This window comes from Citrus sinensis, chromosome 3, assembly GCF_022201045.2.
Source record: "Citrus sinensis cultivar Valencia sweet orange chromosome 3, DVS_A1.0, whole genome shotgun sequence".
NCBI classification, from domain to species: domain Eukaryota; kingdom Viridiplantae; phylum Streptophyta; class Magnoliopsida; order Sapindales; family Rutaceae; genus Citrus; species Citrus sinensis.
Window position 1 is genome coordinate 15,433,313 of NC_068558.1, and position 23,959 is coordinate 15,457,271.

A 23,959-nucleotide genomic window follows, 5' to 3' on the forward strand; every position below is an offset into this window, starting at 1 on the left:
GAAGAATTTTTTCTCAATATTAAATTTACCGGCAACCCACAACAGGTTTAAGTTTGAAACATTAAACCCACTCGCAACCTACAAAATTACTTTAGTAGGTGAGTTTTTATAGGCAGGTTTGGACGAGTTTACTAATTCGTAGGTAATTTTGCATCTCTAAATGTGATCTTTTGACATTGACATTCAATAAAACTTAATGTACAAATTATTAAAGTGTACTTTTTCGATTAACCTTGGGGTATATACAAAATTTATCAGGGGACCTAAATGATAAAAGAAATTATATGTGACAAAATTGTTATTCCCTCGCAAATGTGAGGGCAGCGATTTGAGCCCCTGCGATGCATATAGGAGCTTATTTTCTTCCTTACTTATATTATATAATTAAGTGAAGACAATTTTCTCCCTTTCAAAATGTGCATGAAGTGGACACTTCTCGAATATTAAAAGATAAAAATATAGGCAGTGTTATATAAAAATTAATACAAACTAGTCCCAATAATTATCTAATTATAAATATCAGTTGTAAATTTCATATAATATGAGTTGTAATCTGAACATTAATCTCATGTAATTAAAAAAAAATATATTCTCACTTAAGAATTCTTGAAATTTGTCTTGCATGATCTATGTTTGTTGATAAAAATTAGGACAAGATTTGCGTTTTTCACTGTATGATTTCAAACCTTTCTTTACAGAAATCAATTGCGACCCAAACATGCATATATTAAAATAAGAAAATAAAAGTTTAAAAAAAATTTAAGACATGACAAAGGTATGTCTTCTTTTATCCATACAGCCCTTCAAATCATTTTCCGCAAAGATATCCTAAAATGTGATTTTGTTTAAAAAGATAAAATTACCATTTTAGCAAAGTATTTGAAAATATTTTTTAAAAATAAAATTATATTAAGACCTTGACAACACTATCTTTGAGTACAGTATTCTATAGCCTAGACTAAAAATACCATCACATGATGAGAGTTTGTTTCTGACCATTTAATCATGTAAGGTATAGTACCCCATATATCATATGCTCAAACTCTCAAGACTACGATTACTATTTTATAAAGCAATTTAAAATAAATTATCATTAATTTGTTTATGGTTTTATCTCTTTTTTTTTAATTATTATTATTTTAAATTTTTATAAAATTAAAAAATTAAAATTGAATAAAAAAGGAAAAAAATAAGTCGAACAGACAGTAGATGAAAGGAAAGGGGGGAAATAATCAAAAATAAAATAAAAAATGAACCTTCTCAAATTCAAGAGAAGGGAATTGGGGGTTTGCTTTGCTACCTCCTCCTCCTCCTCCTCCTCCTTCTTCTTCTTCTTTTTCACTCTCTAATGAATTAAAATTTCCCCGATTTCTCTTTTAGAAATAATGAATTAAATTCATTATTATTATTATTATTTTTATCAATATTATCAATTTCCTAAAATTCAAGTCCAATTCATCTCGAGTTAGTTAGTTAGAATTCGAGAGAGCGATGCGATCTTCTTCATCTTCATCATATTCTTCTCACCGATGAATTTGAAGCGGCAAGCCTCGGTCGTCTCCGTTGATGGGACTTGCTCACGAATTGCAAATGAGTTGGCAGCCGAGTCTACTCAGTGAGAAACGCAAACGCGGCGGCCCTCCTTTAGGCTTACGTAATCTCGGCAACTCTTGTTATCTCAACAGCGTCCTTCAGTGCCTCACCTACACTCCTCCCCTCGCCAATTTCTGCCTCAAGCTCCAACACTCCTCTCTCTGCAAACAGCTTACAGGTTAGATTAATTTTCTTTTTGGTATTTAATTTCTCTTTTATTTTTTTTGTTTTGTAATTTTTTAGACCTAATTTTTTGAAAAATATATGATTATCACAGGTGATTCGGCTTTGGACGCGGAGAGAAAGCGCGAGTGTCCGTTTTGTATCCTGGAGAAGAGAATTGTGCGGTCGCTGAGCGTGGACCTCACGCTTGATGCGCCGGCGAAGATCCAGAGCTGTTTGAGGATTTTTGCCGAGCATTTTAAGTGCGGACGTCAGGAGGACGCGCACGAGTTCTTGCGGTACGTGATTGATGCTTGCCACAACACGTGTTTGCGGCTCAAGAAGCTGAGGAGGAAAGGAGGCAGCGGCGGCGGCGGAGGTGGAGAGACCATTAATGGTGGTAGTTCTGTAGTTAAGGAGATCTTTGGAGGCGCGTTGCAGAGTCAGGTTAAGTGTTTGGCTTGTGGTGCTGAGTCGAATAAGGTTGATGAGATTATGGATATTAGTCTTGATATTTTGAATAGTTGTTCGCTTAAAGAAGCTATGCTAAAGTTTTTTCAACCTGAGGTTTTGGATGGCAATAATAAGTACAAATGTGATAAGTAAGTTCACTAATTCCATTGTAATACTTATTTTTATTTTATTTTGGTGTCATTTGAATGAAAGACTTATGCTTGTTTAGTTGTAAGAAATTGGTGTCAGCAAGGAAGCAAATGTCGATCCTGCAGTCGCCAAATATACTTGTAATCCAGCTCAAGGTGCGCATACATATATTTAGCTGCGGATTAGTTGTTAATGATTTTAGTTGCTGATTTACATTCTTGTTTTTTCATTTTTAGTGATGGGTTATTTTGTTCTGGCAGAGATTTGAGGGAATATTTGGTGGGAAAATTGATAAGGCCATTGCTTTTGAAGAAGTTTTGGTTCTTTCGAGCTTCATGTGCAAAGCAAGCCAGGTGAGTTGAGCTTGACACTGTGAAGTTAGTCATACTGTGGTCATGAAAGGTTTGATTAAATAAGTGCCTACACAATTGAATGAATTTTCAGCAATACAGTTTAGTGATGTGTACACCCAGATGTATATAGTTTTGGATTAAGATGGTACTGCCTCATATAGAAAGTTCAGTCTAATAGAGTTATGATAGATTTCTGCGCAAGTCCATTTATCCTTTTATAGTCATAGCTGTAAAGTGAGTAATTTGCTCGATAATTCAAGTAAGATATTATGTAGACTACAAATTTATTACTTCCTTAGCCTCATATTTATCAGGTAATTTCAACTTGTATGGGAAGTTAAGATAGAGATGGTCAACAGATTTTTGAGTGATTGATTAGGCATGAAGAAATGATAGGATGCTTACATGTCAAAGTATTTAGCAAGTTTCAAAATCAGATGGACTGTGGATGGTTATGTACAGAGTTTGTTTCTCATTTCTGTAATTTTGTCTGTAGTGTTTGTGCTTTCTCACTCACTCTCTTTTCAAATCAAGTTTCTAGTTGTTCATCTTTAATATGATGCTCTCTGTCCCTCTTTCTTTTAACTTATGGAAATTCTGTTGCCTGCTTGTGAAGATGAATCATCTGCGTTGGAACCATTGGAAGTGCTCTTTTGTTGTCGTTGTACCATATTATAAGTTGTTTCCTTTCCATATAGAATTGTTATTTCCTCCATCTATTTGCAATGCAGGATCCTCAGCCAGAGTATAAACTTTTTGGTACCATTGTGCATTCGGGCTTTTCTCCTGATTCTGGGCATTATTATGCCTATATCAAGGTCAAACTTCGTGCACTGCTCATTTTATTTATTAGTGAGTTTCAGTAATACAACTGTCTCATCATTTTGTTGATATTGGTTCTTTGTTTGCGTACAGGATGCTATTGGCCGATGGTATTGCTGTAATGATTCATATGTTTCTGTCTCGACTCTGCAAGAGGTTCTGTCAGAGAAGGTATATATACTCTTCTTCATTCGTGCTAACCAAAGACCAGTGTCAGCCAATGGCACTTTTGCTTCCAACGGTGTTAAATCTCACGAAAATGGAAAGGAGGCTTATAAAGGTGTGAAGGGTACTGTTCCATTGAAAGCAGTGGCTACAAAGCCTAGTGCTGAACAATCGTCTCGGAAGACTCCCTCTACCATCTCTAAGGTTGAGAAAGTGCCTTCTAACCCACGTCTGAAATTCAGCATTTCTGGAAGCTCTGGTTGTAAGGGCGTTCCTCCAACTAGTAATGGAAAGGTCAATGTTCATAAGAGTCAGAGCGTGAAAATGAATGGGGTTGTGAAAGACTCAGTTCCTAAGGAGAAAAGTGGAAAAGATCCATTTATAAACACAAATGGTTCTTACAAGAGTAAAAGAGTTGATCTTGTTGGTAGAGGGAATGACCTTGCATCAGTTTCAACAAGTGAAAATGGGGATACGCAAAGTGTTGGTTTGAATCCAGTAAAACCAGATCCCCATGAAGGTAATTGCACGAGCAGCAGGACAACAGCTGGAAGAGTGCCAGATCCTGCCAAACTGCTTAATGGTAGTGTTAAATTTGACACTGACATCTCTGGGTCCAAAAGAAAATCACAGGAGTCTTGCATTTTGTTGGCGCAGGATTCTGAATCTCTTGCAAAGCTTCAAGAACTGGAAGAAGTGTATGTGCTGTCACTTAAATTATTCTGCACTTTTCTGGTTAATGTAAATTTAAATTATTCTGCACTTTTCTGGTTAATGTAAATTTATACTGTTTACATTTCTTTCTGTTATCCTTGATTCTGCATTTTGTTTTCTCTTGGTTGATTTCTGTTCACGTAATTCTCTGCTTCCAATTCTCTCAGTCACATGCATACCACCTCTTGCGATGTGATTCCTACCAGTTAGGATTACGAATTGGTTAGCTTGAGTATGTTTTCGTCACCTGTGTGAATATCTGGTCCACACTTGTAATTTTTCTGTTTTTAATCGGTATACAGATTCTGTTTTCTTTAACAAGAACTGTGGGATTTGAATCTTGTGAAACTTTTATCTCAGTGTATTTAAGGCTAGATATAGTGGGTGGGTGTTTTGAGATCAGCTTAACCATTGTTCATGACGAATATCATTTCTGTCCCAAAAGAAATATATTTTGAAATCCCGCTAAGTCCACTTATTGTGGAAAAATTGTTTTATATGATCACATGTTTTGATAATTGTTGTCTAAGATAATACATGTTTGCTACTCTGTCTAGAAATGATTTAATGGTAATATTTGTATATTGATTACACTAGGATTTCATTTAGTTCTCTTATAGTGCTACCTGTGAACCCAATCCAAGATCTTTTTCCATTTCCTTAATAAAATTATTGCTTTTCATTTTTTCTTATGCGTGCATCTCTTGTTTATGGGGTCTGATGTTTCTCCTTCAGCATGAGATATAATTATCCATAGATAACTTACGTTTTAAGTTAGTCAGTTTGTTGTCTCGCTGGTTTTAATACTTCTGTTTGTTTGTTTGTTCCGGAATTTCAGTCTGAAGAAAGAGGCTTCTTCAGTCTTGCAATCATGTGGTTGGTCTGAAAAGGTTCTCAGTTATATGCGTTCAAGAAAGAGGCAATGTGCACATGAGGTGGGAATCACTCCAGGAGATATTGATTTAAAGTAAGTCATTTTCTTGATATTTTTATTGTGTTATAAGGTTCAAAGGGATAATTTCCATTAGAAGGCTTCTGTAGATTTCTTTAGACCAGAAAGGTTAACTTTTACTACCTAGGGGGCTAATCTTTTTTTGGTTTGGGGGGGGGGGGGGGGGGTGGGGGGGAAGCAGTGTTGAGATTCAAAAAGGATAGTCTAAGGGGGTTATTGAGTCAATACTTACAACATAGGTTGATTCTAAAGGCTGATATGTTTTATCCCTGTGGGAGGGGGTCACACAGTTAGAGCCAACAAGGAGGTGCTTAAAGCCTTGGGGATCCTGTTGCTGCAACTGTAGTAATTGAGTGTTTGTTGCTCCTGTTCCGCCTTATTCTTCTTTTTTCTGTTTATACCAACTTGTGATATTTCTTCATGCTGGAATGTTATGGCTGAAAACTGGGTTATTTGCTTTGTGTCCGGCTGAGATGGGCATGAGTATCATCGTATATTTCCCATCCTGCTGTGGCTCAGTTTAAACTCAATTCATGTCGTTGTGGGCATTCTAGTTTTGTGCTGGAATGCTGTTTCACCAAAGATATTAGTTCTCATACAAACTAATCAGTTAAGCTTTCAACATATGATATTATGCAAATTATGAACCCAAAGCTTTGACTTTTAAACTGCTTAAAATTTTTCTTTCAATATTTATTCAACTAACATTTTTGAGTACATTAATTGACTTTATCCTAGCTGTGTAGATTTTAAATTCTCATTATATAAATAGTTGATGAGTAGTCTGGATATGATAGTAATTGACATTTTGGCTGCAATTTTGTTTATAGATCTGGCTGATGGCTTTTACCTAGTTTATGGACACAAATCCTCTCTTCTTTTCTGGAAACCCATCTTCTGGTTTTGATGAAAAGTGTTTTCATCCAGGCTCACTGGTTTAATGGGAAAATTATTGATAAGCTTAGCAATTGGGTACTCATGATCTAAGATGTTTATATCTAGCAAATGATATGTCAGTGAGTTCTTTTTTTTTTTTTTGGCAAAAAACCTTTCGAATATTGGTTAAGACTTAATCAAACAATGAGTTCAATATGATTTTGAAATATTGGTTTTAAATCATGGTATGACTCTTTTTTATTTTGTTATATGTAATCATCTTTAACCGCAAAAAGTTGAAAACCATGGTTCTACAGAGAGATTTCGTTTTGCAATGCTGGTTCGGTTATGAATAGATGTTATGGATGAGCTAAATGAGAAAAATGATTTTCTAACCTGTTGTTATTGTCATAAATTGCAAAATCTCAACAATTATTAAAACAATTCCTCTACATTCCGATGTTGATTTTGGCGGTGTCAAATAGCTTTCACCTTAGCATAGATTAGATTTTGGCGGTGTCAAATAACTTCAATGAATTATTTTAGCTTTCTTTTTATTGGACCTACAAATGCCTTTTTGCCTTAACCAATGCGAAAGGGAGTTGTTGAAGAAAATATTCTGGAAAGTATACCCTTTTCTATTTTCTGAATTGGTTTTATGTTGGCATCTTCTTAATACTGGAATTGCATTTATGTATATTCTGTATTCATCCTTTTGTTGTACCGAATGAGCTTGAATGTCTTCTTTGTGTTCTGACTGCTGACTAGTGGTGCCCACCAGTCATATCCCTACATTTATAGGATGTGATTGGGCATTTGAATAGAGTAGAAAATGACAGTGCATTTATGAACAGTGAGTTTAGTTTCCTTAGATCATACTGATTGCCTATAAGTGGGTATGAACGAAGTAGAACTACAATTTGTTTTCCTTATTTATTTATCTATATTACTTGTCTTATATTTTTTATTGCTCTATAATTTTATTCCTATTCCAGCATAAGATAATTCATTGTAGTATGTTAGCAGTTAGGTGAATGTCATGAAGTTTTCTCTGCCTTCCATTGAAGTATGTTAGTAGTTAGGTGAATATCATTAAGTTTTCTCTGCCTTCCATTCTCAATGGCCTCTTGTCCCATATGGGAAGATTTGGAATAGAGATAGTTGACAAGTAAAAATAGAGTAGAGATGAAGTCTATTGGGGTTGATGTTTTGTTAGACCAATGAAAACTTATGTTAGACGCAAATATAAAGAGGCAGGGGCAATTTAGTAATTTTAGGGGCGGGGACAGTTTAGTGATTTTATTAATTAGGGTTCAGGTATAAATAAGATATTATGGAGTCATTTAGGGTTTATGTTGAGTTTTGTCTGGTATTAGGAACCATTAGGAGTTTTGGGAGAGATTGACCTACTTCTCGAATTGTAGGTCAGGATTGATTGTTTGTTTTCTTTTGATTTAATCAATAAAAGTCAGCCCTAAGTCCTATCATGTTTAAGAGGAGATATTAGGTTTTTGGTCTTGGATACTTTGAGAATAGAAAGAAGATAGTAGGCAATATTCCATAGTAGTACTTGTAGATTGAAGAATTATTGAACGGCAACATTTCAAGTAAAATATTCTGGCTTTAGATTGAAGGCAAAAAGTATGTCCCTTTTGACCCAAATAAAATATTTTAAACTAATCATTAAGTTCGAACTTGTAATAAGATTTATGAACTTGTATTTTTGCTAAATTTACATACAGTCCCTTGATTTATCTACTATCTAGTCCTTTCTTTTATTTATTTATTATGAGACACTTGTTGTAATCTTTTACCTGCACCAATTAGAAACTCTGTTGAGCCTTTTTTTAATGCAGGAAATTGTTGATCAGAGATGCAAAGTCAACCTTTCTTTCACAAATACCTAATTCGTTGAAAGATGACCTTGTCAAACATCTCAGATCATTTAGTGACGGAAAGCGAGAATTTCCAGGTGCATGATTCACTCCATTGTTATATAAGGTAGCAGTAAAACTTATAATTTTATTATTTTCCAATGGGATTTTGGTGATAATTCAGAATTTTCTGATTGCATTACCTTAAATTTTTTTTTTTTGGGTTATTGATGATTTTGCAGTTACCTGAGATATGTTTGCCGGCGGAGCTTAGGGTAAAAAATACGTGATGTACAGACTCTCTTACTAATTGTTGTTGGTCGGGAGAAAAAGTTGTAGCAACTGAGATCTTCTTGAGACCATAGTTGTGGGGTAGGTTATGTTCTCTCTATCCTAGCAAGTGCTGACAGTGACCAGAGATTGTTATACTGTCGTATAATTGTTCTGCTTTGAGCAAGAATGTTTAGATGCTGTTGAGATAATGAGATGAGCTAAAACATTGTTGAAAAGTCTTCTTTCCTTGAGGCTGTGAAGTTGGTTTTGTCAGAGAACCAAGTAGCAGGATTCTTACGCTTTTTGTATGATAATTTTCCCATAGCAATCCTCATTTAATGGATGCCTACAATTTTTCCATCTAAATGTAGCTGGATAGTAGTTTTTGGATATGCATTTATGTACTGTAAGTAAGATTTATACTTCAGTATGACAAAGGTAATTTCGGAACCCTCTTTGTTTAGTGACTTCACTTACAGCAAGTGCAAGCTGATTTGAGCTGTTGTTTCCAAATCATTTTAATGGTCTTTTGTGGACTAATGATGTCACCATCCGAGTTGTTTGGTTTTATCCAACAACTACAATTAGATTGTCGTCCCAAGTTTATTTAATTGTAATCTTGTAACAATCATTGGTTTACGCACACAATCATGGAGAGTGAAGTTTTACTGGATTAATTTAGAAGCCCATCAGCAACGACGATTAGAATAGCCTCGGCAGAAACGGGAGTTGGGTACGAGTCAAAGAAGTGGATTCGAGCAACAATAGCAATTTGATATATATTTATATTTTTTCCCCTTTTGGATACGAATGGCAATTTGATTCTAAGGACGAATCCTGTTAATAAAACAGATCCAGTTTTTATCCAAGTGGGGCAGACCCAGATGTGAATTAAGCATTTTATAATTTAGCATGCGAGTCGGACTATTGGGTACCCTCCAAAACCTTTTTGAAACCTCTTTTTTAAAATTATATTCTATTCTCATTTATAAATCTTTCAACATCCAATAACTTTTTCACTCTCCCAGTCTTAAAATTTGTATTTTTCTGTTCAAATTTTTTTTATTGTTTAGTTTCTAAACCAAAAAAAGTAAAGATAAAAGAAAAATTAAGAAAAATCTTACGCTGAGAAAATAATGAATATTTTAAAAGTGTGATACAATTTTATTATGCCTATAAACTTTGGGTGCAACAATTAGTTTGAGAATCCTTAAAAAATTATTTGCAGTGAGATAAAATTTTATTTATTTTGTTCTTCCATAGTGTTGTATCGTAATCTTGCTGCTATGTTTTTTACAGTAAGTTTGTTTTGGATTTGATAATTACTTTTTAAATTTGGATTGGATTTATAATACAAAAAGAAAATTCATTTTGTGCAAGTAAAATATCTTGAAGAGAGAAAAAATATAAGCGGTGTTAATTCTATTTGTATTTAAATGAGATTTGTAATATTATATGGTTTTATGAGATTAACTAAGGGGTGTCAATTGTCCTAGCTCTTTAACTCTTTAGTATGTAAATGAAGTTTGGAATCATAAATCTCTTTTGGTGCCTTTCGACCCTTATTAATGGCATGTTTTAGAGTAAAGATATCCAAAGGGCTGTGTCACGGCCCACATGTGTCGTGCCCATCCTAATGAAAGGCAGTCAACTCGACCCACAGCACCGACACTCGGGCCATGGGCCATGATCTGGGAATAGCCAATTTAAGCTATCAATTTAGAATAAAAAAACAAAAAGTCACTTTGACAAGAATTAAACTTTGGTCTCATACTTAGCATATCGTCTGCAAACAACATTATTTCACCATTATTTTAATTTGAATATTTTATTTAAAATTTTGACGTAAATTTTAAAATATTAATTCCATACAATTCAATAGTAGATGAATTTAATGGTGGATAAATTAATATCGATGACAGGTACACACATGTTGTTCCACGTGGTCCCCACTTCAAACAAAGTCACCATCCTATCTCTTTTAACTTCTCATGGCAATTAGGTTGTCTTATGGGCCTATTATTGAGTTAGACCAGCGAGGACATTTCTCTTTTCTTGTTGGTGAGACTTCATTAGACGCTCATGGCCTTCTAGTATGGTCCCCGCTACAAACAACTCGAGGGAGGGTCTCTGATGAGTAGGGGTGGGCATTATTTAATTTGGTTTGGTTCAGTCTTAGAACCGAACTAAACTGAAATCAAATGGTTCATGAATTTATAAACTAAATGTGAACTAAATTATAGAACTGAACTAAATTAATTTGGTTTGGTTCGGTTTGGTTCGGTTCCGTTTGATTTTATCCTATATATTCATTATTCAATAAAAAACAAATATAATAATACACTATTAATACAACAATAATCTTGAGTCTATAAATTAGCAAACAATAAACAACATAATAAAATCTAACAATAGTAAATTAACATAATAAATTCTAAAAACAATCTAGAAATCTATAAATAATAACCAATATAATAAAATCTATAAATAATAAATTAAAATAATAAAGTTCAACAATAAAATAAAGCGTATGCTATGACAATATAATATCATGTATTAACTAACAAATAGAAAATTAAAAAAAAAATTCTAAATTATTTTTTAATTTTAATTTTAATTTTTTCTTAAACCATTTGGTTCGGTTTTGAACCAAACCAAATAAAAAACCAAATGGTTCAGAATTTCTGAACCATTTGGTTTTTTACTCCAAACCAAACTGAACTAAGTTACCATAATACGGTTCGATTAAGTTCAGTTCGATTCGGTTCAGACTGAACCAAACCAAATGCCCACCCCTACTGATGAGGTATGGTAACTGCTACCGGTCCCTTCATATTTTTAGCTTACTTTTGCATTATTTCATTGGTGCTTAAGACATTTCAGAATGGCTTGGTGGATATTTAAACCTTTTGTTTATGAACCAAATGAGTTTCCACGTGGCAACATATCATTTGGCCCTCACCAAATTACCCACCAACAACGATTCTTTGCCTAAATGGCAAACGGTGAATGCTAATGCGGGTGTGAAAAACAATGAAGTTAAGAATGATTGTAATATTTTTGTTATTTTTAGCATTGTATTATGTGTTTTGGGAATAATAATTACATTACATAGTTAATATAAATGAAGGCATTTTGTCTTGTTGCAAGGAGAACAATGCGTACGAAAGAAAGCCGACTATATCTTTCTTCTACAGTACTTTTTTATCTGAAAAGAGTACAAGAATGAAAGTCTTTTGAAGCCATTATGGCTTGAATTTTGGCCACTCACAAGTTGGGTGTTTCTATCCCTTCATTCGGGTTTCATCCACTGTCTTTTACATAACCTTTTCTCAATCAATCTTCTTTGTTGCCTTAAAAGTTGCCCGATAATAGTTCTATAAGATCTCATTTTTTCAAGTCCGTCAAGCGGGTGGGATCTTGCTGCAAAAGTTGCTACCCGTAGGAAATAATGGATACAGAGGAATTAATTAGAAAATGCCAAGCAATTGTTTTAAAAGAAGAAGAGGAGGACACAGTAAAGCTGATGGAAAGAATGAAGGCTACGGGGGAAAAAATCGCTGCAAATTGTTTGATTGGAAAGATCAAGCTGACTAGAGGAGTAAACAGGGAGGGTTTGAAGACCACAATGCAACAGGCATGGAGGACAGTTAGAGAAGTAAAAATTGAGAGCATGGGGGGACAATGTGCTTCTATTCAAATTTGCCAATGAAGTAGAAAGGAGAAGAATTCTAAAGGGAGGCCCTTGGCACTTTGATAGGGCTCTCTTGGTACTGGCTAAACCAAGTGGCATAGGAGATATCAAAAAACAATCCTTCACACACACATCCTTTTGGGTCCAAATTCATAATATCCCAATAATGTGCATGGTAAGAGAGACCATAAAAATGCTGGGGGAAAGGATAGGCATAGTAGAAGATATTGAAGCAGACGAAGCAGGAGAACGCCTAGGTCAATTTGCTAGGGTCAGAATATCCGTCAACATAACACAACCTTTAAAAAAGGTAGTGTATTTGCAACAAGAGGGGGAAAAGATACCAATGCCAGTTCTATATGAAAAATTACCAGACTTCTGTTTCTGTTGTGCCCATATCGGTCATCAATTTAGAGAGTGCCTCAAATATAAAGGACAACCTAAAGAGGAGCTGCCATATGGAGCTTGGATGAGAGCCATCTCACAAGCAGAAAGGGTGAAGCTGAACCGAAACAGGGAGAGAAGAAATTGGGAACAATTTTAGAAGAAAACAGGAGATGAAGAAGCCAATACACAAAAATCTTTCCAGTTTCAACACGATCCAATAAGTGCAAACGGGTCACTCACAAACAAAACAGGCATCGAAATGGGAGATAGAGATGGATCGATGAGTAAAACCCATGAGCCAGCAATTGGGGATAATCCATTAATGCAGCGTGCTGAGGTGATGGAAAGCCTGCAACCAAGTGGGAAGAGTAGAAGCGAAGAAACAAATCAGCTGCAGAGCATGTCAGTTGACAAAGACGGCTGCACCAGGAATGAAAATGAAAGGGTGGGAAGTAAAATGTGGGGGAAACTGAAATTGCGAAGGCAAATGAAAAAATCCCAAACAAAGACCATGCCAAAACGGATGAGGAGAAAATGGACAATGGGCCGAAAAAACTGCAGCTGAAGCCTAAACCAAGGAAATGGAAGCTTCGAGTGAGAGTTCAAAAAATGGAAAAAGGGGGCAGCAGTGAACCAAAAAGCTTAAAAAGGCCTAGCACCGAAATCTTGAGGCCCAGCCCCGAAAATAAGAAAAAACGATTGTTAAGTCCTCTTACACAATTCAGTAACCGAAATCAGTTTAGTTCCTCTCCAATAAATCGACAGCTGAAGTTAGTTGATGAAGAACAAGTTGAAAGGGAAGATGAAGCTGCAATGGGGGAAAATATATTGGCGGGAGCTGGTAGCCAGCCCTGCCAGCAGCCATGAGAGTCTTAAGCTGGAACGTTTGAGGTCTGGGGACGCCTCGAACGCAGCTAGCAATAAAGAAAGTTCTCCACCTGCACCAACCCCAAATTTTCTTTTGCTGTGAAACAAAGATGACGACTAGGCAGGTTGATGCGACATGTGGAAGTTTTAATTTTGATAATCAATTTGTAGTTGATAGAAACGGTATGGGAGGTGAACTAGCTTTATTTTGGAGCTCGGATATTGATGTCACGATAAAATCTTATAGCTCTTACCATATAGATGCCATTGTGCAAAACCAAAGTGGCAAGATATGAAGATGCACTGGGATCTACGGCCATGCTGAGGCAAGTCAGAAACATCACACATGGGCATTGCTGAAAAGGTTAGCAGAGCTCTACTCCTATACCTGGTGTTGCTTAGGTGATTTTAATGAAATTCTCTATTCTCATGAGAAGCTGGGGGGAAATGATCGTAGCAGTAACATGATGTTAGAGTTTAGAGAGTCCATTCGAGCTTGTAATTTGATGGATATGGGTTTTAAGGGGAACAAATACACGTGGTCCAATAGGGGATATGGGGTTAACTTTATAGAGGAAAGGCTCGATAGAGTGTTTTACAGCAAAGATTGGAGCAGCACCTTTCAAAATCTCCCAGCCATAAGCTTAGTGAATTGGGTTTCGGACCATTGCCCAATTATGTTTGAAGTAAAAGATTGTTGCAATAAGCTAAACTACAAGAAAAATTCCTTCCCCGTGACCATTACAAAGATATGTGGAGTTCGTATGAAGCCTGCAGCAACATCGTAAGGAGTGAGTGGGAAAGCTTTGGTGGAAGAAGCTGGGAAAGTCCAGTGCAGAATTTTCAGAGGGTTGCGAAAAGGTCTTTAGCTCACCTCAAAATTTAGAGCAAGGAGGAATTTGAAGGTAGAAAAAAGAAGCAGAACGAGTTGATAGATCGGCTGAAAATGGCAAAACAGAAGCCTCCGCAAGCGATAGATGAGGAAGAAATCAGGAAGCTTGAAGACCAAATTAGTAACATGCTGATCGATGAAAAAGTCTATTAGAAGCAGAGATCGCGTGCAGATTGGCTAAAAGAAGGGGACAAAAATACAAAGTTCTTTCACTCCAAAGCATCCGCTAGGAGAAGGAAGAACAAGATTTGGGGGGTTGAAGATGATCGAGGGAATTGGGTTAATGATCCAGAAGGAATTTAAGGGGAATTTTGTGGGTATTTCCAGCAGCTATTCACTTCCTCCAAACCAAGTCAGACTCAGATTTCAGAAGCTCTCAAAGGCTTGCTGCCAAAAGTTTCCCAAGAAATGAATACCCACTTAGAGGAGCCTTTCACTCCGGAAGATATCACAAGGGCTCTCTCCGAAATGTGCCCGACAAAAGCCCCGGGGCCAGACTGCCTGCTGCTTTCTTCCAAAAGCATTGGCAAATATTTGGCAAAGGTTTGACAAAAACATGTCTGCACATTCTAAATGAGCAAGGTACCTTAGACTCTCTAAATCATACTTTTATTGCTCTTATCCCCAAGGTTAAGAAGCCTAGGAAAGTAATGGAATTTAGACCCATTAGTCTATGTAATGTGGTGTATAGAATTGTAGCTAAGGCAATAGCAAATAGGCTAAAGTCGATACTTAACCATATTATCTCACCAAATCAGAGTGCATTCATCCCCAATAGGCTTATTATGGACAATGTTATTATTGGTTATAAATGCCTTCATAAGATTAGACATAGTAAGGGTCATAGGAATGGCTTGGTGGCTTTAAAGCTTGACATAAGCAAAGCTTATGATAGAGTTGAATGGGATTTTCTGGAACAAACCATGTCAAATTTGGGTTTCTCAGCCAAATGGATAAGCTTGATCATGAGCTGCATTACCACGGCTTGTTTCTCTGTTCTTATTAATGGGAATCCAGTGGGCTTAATAAAGCCGAAAAAGGGGCTTAGGCAAGGATGCCCCCTATCCCCATATCTTTTTATTTTGTGTGCAGAAGCTTTCTCAAATTTGCTGCATCAAGCTGAAAGGGAGCAGAAAATCAGAGGCCTGAAATTGGCACAAGACATCACAATAACTCACTTGCTCTTTGCCGATGATAGCTTAGTCTTCAGCAAAGCATCTGTAGCAGATTGCAAGCACTTAAAAGGGATTTTTGACTGTTATGCAAAGGCTTCGGGGCAGATTTTTAACTTCGAAAAATCCTCTATGTTTTTCAACGGCAAGGTTACAAGCGAGCAAATGTCAGCAATAAAAAGTATTTTTCAGCTGAAGGTGGTGCCCAAATATGAGAAGTACTTAGGCTTACCTCCCATGTTAGGCAGGAATAAGATGAGTTTTTTTAAGGAGGTTAAGCTTAAAGTGACCAGCAAGATCTTGAGTTGGCATCACAAGCTTTTTTCAAGTGGAGGAAAAGAAATACTCATCAAAGCAGTAGCTCAGGCAGTTCCAGCTTACGCCATGAGTGTTTTCAAGCTTCCCAAAGGCTTATGTGAAGACATCCAAAAAGAAATTGTAAGATTCTTGTGGGGTGCCAAGAAGGACAAGCATGGAATTCACTGGGCTCGGTGGGGCAGCATAAGCAAAGCAAAAAACAGAGGAGGGTTGGGGTTCAGGGAACTCTCTAGTTTCAACCAAGCTTTGGTGGCCAAGCAAGGATGGAGATTAGTTCGATATCCTAACTCCTTAATGGCAAGGGTAATGAAAGCCAGATACTACAAGAACTCTACATTCTGGAATGCAAAAGTAGGATCTAATCCCTCCTTCATTTGGAGAAGCATCTTGTGGGGAAGTCAAGTAATTAAAAAAGGGGTGAGATGAAGAATAGGAGATGGGAAGAATGTTCTTGCTTACAAAGACAACTGGATCCCAAGACCAGCCACTTTCCAGCCAATTTCCCCAAAAACTCTCCCCCCTGAGACTACAGTAGCTGAATTAATCGATTCGGAAAACAGGTGGCGAGTAGACAAGCTAGAGCAACACTTTATGAAAGAATATATTGAAGCTATTCTTAAAATTCTGCTGCCCAGTGGGAAAGAAGAAGATGAAGTGTTATGGCATTTTGACAAAAAAAGGGAGTACTCGGTTAAAAGTGGGTATCAGCTTGCTCTTAATCTAAACTTTCCCAATGAGCCTGAAAGCTCAAACAGCAGCTCTAGGCTCTGGAAAATCCCCTGGATGCTTGATTTACCCGAGAAAGTTAAAATATTTATGTGGAGAGCCCTGAAAAATATCCTACCAACGGCTGAAAATCTATGGAAGAGAAAGAGCTTGCAAGAACCGATCTGTCAAAGATGCAAGCTGCAAGTAGAAACAGTAAGAGATGCTCTGATAGAGTGCAAAACAGCAAGGAAGACTTGGGATTTAGCTCCGTTAACAGCTCAACTTTCAAAGGATCACAACCAAGATTTTTTCAATGCTATCCAAGAGATGTGTTCCAGATCTTTAAAAGCAGAGGCAGAGCTGATGGTAGTTTACTGCTGGGTGATATGGTCAGCAAGAAATAAATTCATTTTCGAAGGAAAGAAATCTAACTCAAGAATATTAGCAGCAAAAGCTGAATCAGTTTTAAAGGCCTACCAAAGAGTGAGCAAGCCAGGAACTATTCATGTGACTAAGAATAGAGGAGTTGATCAGCAGAAATGGAAGCCTCCCCCAAAAAATGTTCTGAAGCTTAATGTTGATGCAGCCGTGAATAGCAAAGACCAGAAGACAGGCCTGGGAGCAATTATCCGAGATGCAGAGGGAAAGATTCTAGCTGTAGGAATCAAGCAAGCACAGTTCAGGGAGAGAGTCAGCTTAGCAGAGGCAGAAGCAATCCTTTGGGGTCTGCAGGTGGCTAAACAAGTTTCTCATCTAGCTTGATAGTAGAATCTGATTGTAAAGAAGTGGCAGAGCTTCTAAACAACACTAAGGGCAGTAGAACAGAAATTCACTGGATATTATCTGATATTCATAGGGAAAGTAAGGAATTCCAGCAAGTCCAATTTTCTTTTATCCCTAGAACCTGTAATGCTTATGCCCATGCCTTAGCAAAGTTTGCTCTAAGGAATTCTTCCACTGATGTCTGGGTTGATACATTTCCAGCTGAAGTGCAGAATGTAATGAATTGTGTTGTTTCCTAAGGTATGAAAGGTTTACTTTCTTTTAAAAAAAAAAAAGGAGAACAATGTGTACGAGGTTTTCTTTCAACTGAAATAAATGAGTATTACTATACTAAGGATCTTATTAAAACTCAACATGATCTTACTGAAAATTTGACAGAATGTCCTCTATAATTTTCACTTTTTGAACCCGTAAAGTTTTGTATAAACCACGTTCAATGTATTATAATATTCAACATGGAAATACATCAAAACCGCAGTCATTGATTAAAAAAAAATTGTTACCACAAATAAATTAGAATTAACAGTAAAACAATAGTCATTAATCCAGCTTGGTGCAGCTAAAACATAAATCTTCGGTACATCAATTCACTTCAAAACTTAAAATTAAAAATTTGAATAGGTACAACTAACTTCATTCTCATATTCTTCAAAAATCACCTCAAAACTTCTTTTCACACCCTTTGCATATTCTTCACTGACGTCATATATTGATCCCGCGGAATTAAGTATGTCATAATGCATAATCTAAGTTAATTCCTATTGAAATTCTTGAAACTTGAGATTAGTGTACAACTCTTGAACTTGCTCCTCTATCTCAAATCTTGTAACTCACGAAACCTTTTTGTTGAAATATTCGGCATATGCTTGCCATTCTTTTTCAAATTTACACCGCGATGCATTTTCAAATTGGTCCACAAATTGCTTCTATGTTGTGTTTGACTTAAGCTACTCATCTAAGAATGCATTCATACAAGGGATGGCAATTTAACCTGGACCTGGATGAACTTGGATAATCAGAGCTGGGTTCAATGTGTATCGAAGTAAAATAAATATGGTATCCGAATTCAGTTTTATTGATCCCGACATATTCAAGTTCGGGTTTGGATTTGGACAAATCTGTAAATCTGAAACCCGAACCCGAATATCTTATTTTATTTTATTTTAATTATTTCTATAATATAATAGGAAAAAAAATCAGCCCATGCCCTAATTCATACTTCCACAGCCACAGCCACCAAACCAAAGCCATTCTTTTCCTCTCTTCAACTCTTCTCTTTCATTGAATCTTCATCATCCTCACACTTTCACAACCGCCCTAGCCAAGGCAAAGCCATTATTTTCCTCTCTCTTCAACTCTTCTCTTCATCAAGTCACTATCATCACTCGTCATCGCTTTGCCACTTTCGCTGTGTTTCATGTTCATCACCATCGCCAGTTGTTGCTTGTCCATCTATTTCATGGGTTTTGGTTGCTGTTTGTTCACCTTCGCGATTGTGATTATGGTTGTGATTCCAATTTTGAATTTTTTTTTGGAAATGGTTTATTGTTATTACAATTATTGTTGTTGTTGTTATAATGATAAAAAGAATTATTAATTAACTAATACATTAATGTTAATAATAATATTTATTATTAACAATCATTATTAATAATATTTATTATTAACATAACAATTTTTTGAATAATAATAATCACAATAATTAAAATATAAAATAATAATCACAATAATTAAAATATAAGATAATAATTATAATAATAGCTAATTAAGGACTTTTTAATAATTTGATATAATCTAACTCATTTCGATTCCAAAACAAAGTAAACACATCAATGGGAATCGAGTTTATTCCGATTCCTATTCTTACAGCTTAAGTCAACATCTTATTCTGATTTTATTTCCTCATTCTGATTCTAACTCATTTCGATTCCATTCCATTTCGATTCCCATTTAGTAAATGCACCATAAAAGTATTAAAATCCTTGAATAACGGAAATTAAATTAATTTTAGAGTTTGAGTAAAGCGTTATACATCAACATGTAAAGCAAGGTCCAAGTGTACTAAAAGGCAATCCAATGCTCAAGTCAAAGAGTTTGAAGTAGAATCTAGAATTAGGCTTTTGATTTTTGTTTTTTTTAAGTTTTGAAAGGAGATTAGGAAAAAGTCCTTTTCTCAGTCTTTATGGTTATTGTTTATGGACCGAAGAGTGTGATATTGGCAAGGGATATAATTTTAGATCTAAATATTCACCATTATTATTTTTTTAAATTTTAGATCGTTAGCGCTAGGGGTGGGCATATCGGATTTCGGTTCGGGTTGTTCGGGTTTCAATTTGGGTTTCAACCCGATCAGGTTGGAGAATTGAACCCAATCGGGTTGAAAATGCAAACCCGAACCAAACCGAACCGAATTTAATTTGGTTCAGTTCGGTTTGGGTTGATAATTCGGGTTAATTCGGGTTAGAGCGGGTTGGAACAATTTAATATACAAATTCTACCAAAAATCACTTAAAATCCAAAAATCTCAAATCCAAACAACCTTACCAACATTTCAACAAGTCATTTTAAAGTTAATAAAACATAAAACATTTAGTCAAAGAGATTTTTTTTTTGTTTAACACACACACACACACACACACACACACACATATATTTTAAAAGCCAAAACTTAAAAAAATAAATCAACCCGTTCGGGTTAAAATTCGGTTCGGGTTCAACCCAAACCGAATTTTAACCCAAATGGGTTGATAGTTTAAATTCGTTCAGGTTGCACAGGTTAACCCAAACCGAACCGAACCCGAAATTTATTTCGGGTTCGGTTTGGATCGGGTTAACCCAATCCGAACACCCACCCCTAGTTAGCGCTTTGCCATTTTGGCATGTGATTTCTTTAATAATCATGTGTTGCTCATTTGTTTAGATTTATTATCATATCTATTAAGATTATCTAGGGTTACGTAAGTAATCACCTGCCTTCCGTGTGATATTATAATGCTATCCGTCTTCTCTATGTCTAGGGATGACAAATATTCAATTATGGATGGATAATATCCATCCAAATACAAATCCATAATTATCCATGATGGATATATCCATATCCATATCTAGTATTTAATATTGGATATGAATATGAATTTTATCCATATAGATATGGATATCCATGGATATTTAATTTTTATTATATAAAAAATAATAATAAAATAATATAGAATAGTTAAAACCAGTATTAGATTCCAATATCAAATAAAAAATAAAATAAACTTAACAAATATAAAAACTATGAATTAACAAAAAGAAATTATAATATAAAATTACAAATTAATTTCAAATTAAATACAAAAAGTTCATTCTTCTAACGCATCATTAATCTCCAATCTTCTAATGCATCATTAATCTCTAACCAGATCATCATCATTAATCTGCAAATTAAAACAAAGCATTAAACAACTAAATAATTGTATTATTTAGGACCATGATCATTCATAATTGAGTTGAACATCACAATAAGCATCAAGCACATATCAAAAAAAAGAAAAATAAACACTATTCAGAACATGGTTGTGTCTCCTCTTCATCATCATTATCAGTCAGTTCTCCATTTATTTCTTCCCCATTCATCACCTTATCTTTAGGAATCTCACCTAATTTAAAAAAAAAACTTGTAAAATATAAAGAAAACAATTACTATCAAAATCAAATAAGTGCAGAAGTGAGCTGAATTTGATACCTTTTAATTGAGCCCATATCCAATTTTGAGTACACATTAAGGCCTTTACTATACTCAGATGAAGCCTACTACGATGTGGGCTTAAAAATCGACCTCCCGCACTAAAAGCAGACTCAGAAGCAACTGTAGAGACCAGAATAGCCAGCAAATCTCTAGCAATCTCAGACAATATAGGATATCTACTTCTATTCACCTTCCACCACATTAAAATATCGAAGTCTGGAGTAGTCTTATCATCTTCTTCCAAGTAAGTATCTAACTCAGACTTAACTTGTTTACAAATATGTTGGCTTTTGAATGCATTACATTTTTTCACATCCCACATGCCCATCACAACCGAACTAGAACTAGAATTACAAACAATACTAGACTCACCAAATCCTTCAGCCAAATTCACTCCAACCATACTCTTTTTTATTTTATATATATATTCTAAATATAAGTTAGAACAGAGAGTACATATTCTATCAATATGAGTTGATGCATCACTACCATAAATTTGAGGAAAGAAATAATCCACTAGAACCATTTTGAATCTAGGATCCAATACAACAACAATAGCCATCACACCATGGATTTCATCCCAATATTTTCCAAACTTTTCTAACATACTTTTCGCCATATTTTTTTATCACATCACATGAAGAATTAAGCCAAGCATTCAATGATAATCTAATTTCACAAATTATTGGAAAAAATAAGTTAGCTGTTGGGTATTTATATAGTGACAGAAAACATCTCAGTCATGGTATAGAAGAGTTTCGAATGCTCACATACTACTCTTGCCAACTCCCACTCTACTTCAATAGGCAAGTGCTTATATTGGTTATCACGATGTTTCAAACGAGTAAAAACATCTTTATAAATCAAAGCAACTTCAAGTATCAAATATGTTGAATTGCACCTAGTTTTACAATTAAGCACTAAACTCTTAGAACAATTCAACTTCAATTGGCGGTTAGCCGTATCTTCAAACAACTCTATCCTTTTAGGTGATGATGTCCAGTAATTAACACTGATTCTAACCTTTTCAATCCCATCAGCTATCACATCTAACCCATCTTTAACAATTAAATTTAAAATGTGAGCACAACATCTCATATGTAGGGATGGCAAAAATCCCCACGGGGACGGGTACCCTCGGGGATTTTCCTCATTCGGGGAGGGTATGAGAATAATTTCATACCCAATTTCTTATTCGGGAAAGGGACAGGAAATTTTTTTTATCCAATTTCTTATTCGGGGAGGGGACGAGGATTAGGTGGAATCCCCATCCCCTACCAATTTCCCCATTTCAATTTTTAATTTTAATTTTATTTTTTAAAATTACTAGTAAATAAATAATAAAATTTGAATTATAAAATTATAAATATTGGTAAAAATAACAAATATCAAAATATTTATATTATTAAACTTTTAGGTCTAATTAACTAATTAAATTCCTAAATTTTTATTTAAGACATTAAAAAAATTGGATAAATTTTATTAGCCCAAAAATTTTGTTTTAATTTTAATATTCATTAAATGTTTTAAACTTAAATCTATTTTTTATTTATTTTTAGATGTTATAATTACCCACAGCGAATCACAATTTTAATATTTAATTTAATCTAATATAATATCATTTAATCTAATATTTGCTCTTGATTTACTCCGACTTAACTATTGTGTTGTAAAGGGAATAGTCCACAGTTTATAAAGTACCACGCCACCATTGAAAAAAGTTAATTTTGAATGTAAATTCAATTTTATTTGTAACAATTTTTGTATTAGACTATTAATTTATTCACGGTAGTTTGTAAAAGAAATTTATATCCCTTACATGCTGTGTTACTTACTAATTTAATGTATGTGACTTTTGTAATGGATATTAATGTAATATATATTTCAAACTTTACTTTTATTTGAATTTTTTATTTTAATATGATTAACTCAAAATCGAAAACAAAAAAATATATTAGTTATTTGGGGATTGAGGATCCTTGGGGATCCCCTGTTATTATTCGAGGAGGTGATGGAGATTCTCTCAAGTAATTATGACGGGGACGGAGACATACACAAAATATAGGGGATGGGTACGGGGAGATTGGTCCCCTTCCCTCCCCTCCCCATTGCCATCCCTACTCATATGCAACAATTTTCCATTTAATAATAATGAACCAGAAGGAAACTTAGCCAACAAAAGTGGAATCATAGCATCATTAGTGGAACAATTATCAATCGTTATTGTATATAACCTTCGATCTACATTCCAATCCAATAGACACTTAGCCAACTCATTAGAAAGTGCTTCAGCAGTGTGTGGAGAAGGCACATATATAAACCTAGACAATTCAACAAAAGAATAAAACAAAATTACAAATGAAAATAAATAAAATAAAGTACATATAATAAAAATATAAATAAAATTTATTAAACTTTTAAAGTGGCACCTTAAGATTCGATTTTGTAGAGTCCATGAATTGTCAATAAAATACGCCGTCACGACCATGTACCCATTTTTTTTTATTGCTAGATGTCCACATACCCGTAGTAATGGAAATTTTACTAGTAATATCCTCCAGCAAGGCCATTGTCTTAGCCTTTTCAAAATCAAACAACTTAAAAACTTCTCTCTTAACAGTGTTCCTACAAATTTTACCAAGCAAAGGTTGAACAAAACTCATCAAATCCCTAAAACCTTCATACTCAACAAATCTCAAAGGAAGCTCATGCATGATTATCATTCTTACTATTTTCTGTCTAGCAAGTGCTTTATCAAATGCAGTGGGATCAAATGCTGAAATTGTTGAAGTTTCAGCAACTTTTTTCTTATAGACCTTAGATGCTTGGCTAGGGCTAGAAGCTGGAGTTGGAGCTGATTCTTGTATCCGTTTGGGACACCTATCAATATGGTTTAGCAAATGCGAAGTTCCACTCGATCGTTGTCCAGCAAAACCTTTGCCACAATGATTACACACTGCCTTCATTTCTCTATTAATTGTTCTCCTTGTGAAATGGTCCTAAATTCTAGATGTTTGTCTC

The 23,959-nt window shown here is 35.1% G+C and overlaps 1 protein-coding gene across 3 annotated transcripts; it reads left to right on the plus strand.

The window, feature by feature from the left end:
* Positions 1–1,215: 1,215 nt before the first annotated feature.
* On the plus strand, positions 1,216–8,837 carry LOC102618430 (ubiquitin carboxyl-terminal hydrolase 25). 3 transcript variants are annotated; one of them, XM_006477908.3, is made up of 9 exons: positions 1,216–1,771; positions 1,871–2,357; positions 2,438–2,513; positions 2,619–2,711; positions 3,443–3,529; positions 3,627–4,396; positions 5,251–5,379; positions 8,097–8,244; positions 8,357–8,837. In XM_006477908.3, the coding sequence occupies exons 1-8, from the start codon at positions 1,567–1,569 to the stop codon at positions 8,218–8,220; spliced, it is 1,971 nt and encodes a 656-aa protein (XP_006477971.2). In that variant the 5' UTR covers positions 1,216–1,566; the 3' UTR covers positions 8,221–8,244; positions 8,357–8,837. The 3 variants fall into 3 exon arrangements, with proteins under 3 accessions (XP_006477971.2, XP_006477970.2, XP_006477969.2); XM_006477907.3 differs by having other exon boundaries at positions 8,097–8,212; XM_006477906.3 differs by having other exon boundaries at positions 1,217–1,771; positions 8,097–8,241.
* Positions 8,838–23,959: the final 15,122 nt, after the last annotated feature.

Bases quoted from the DNA above. Each gene is read 5' to 3' on its own strand.
- LOC102618430 (XM_006477908.3), top strand. From the start codon at position 1,567: ATGGGACTTGCTCACGAATTGCAAATGAGTTGGCAGCCGAGTCTACTC. The intron at 2,514-2,618 runs GTGCGCATACAT...TTGTTCTGGCAG, and splicing joins TACTTGTAATCCAGCTCAAG to AGATTTGAGGGAATATTTGG. The intron at 5,380-8,096 runs GTAAGTCATTTT...TTTTTAATGCAG, and splicing joins CCAGGAGATATTGATTTAAA to GAAATTGTTGATCAGAGATG.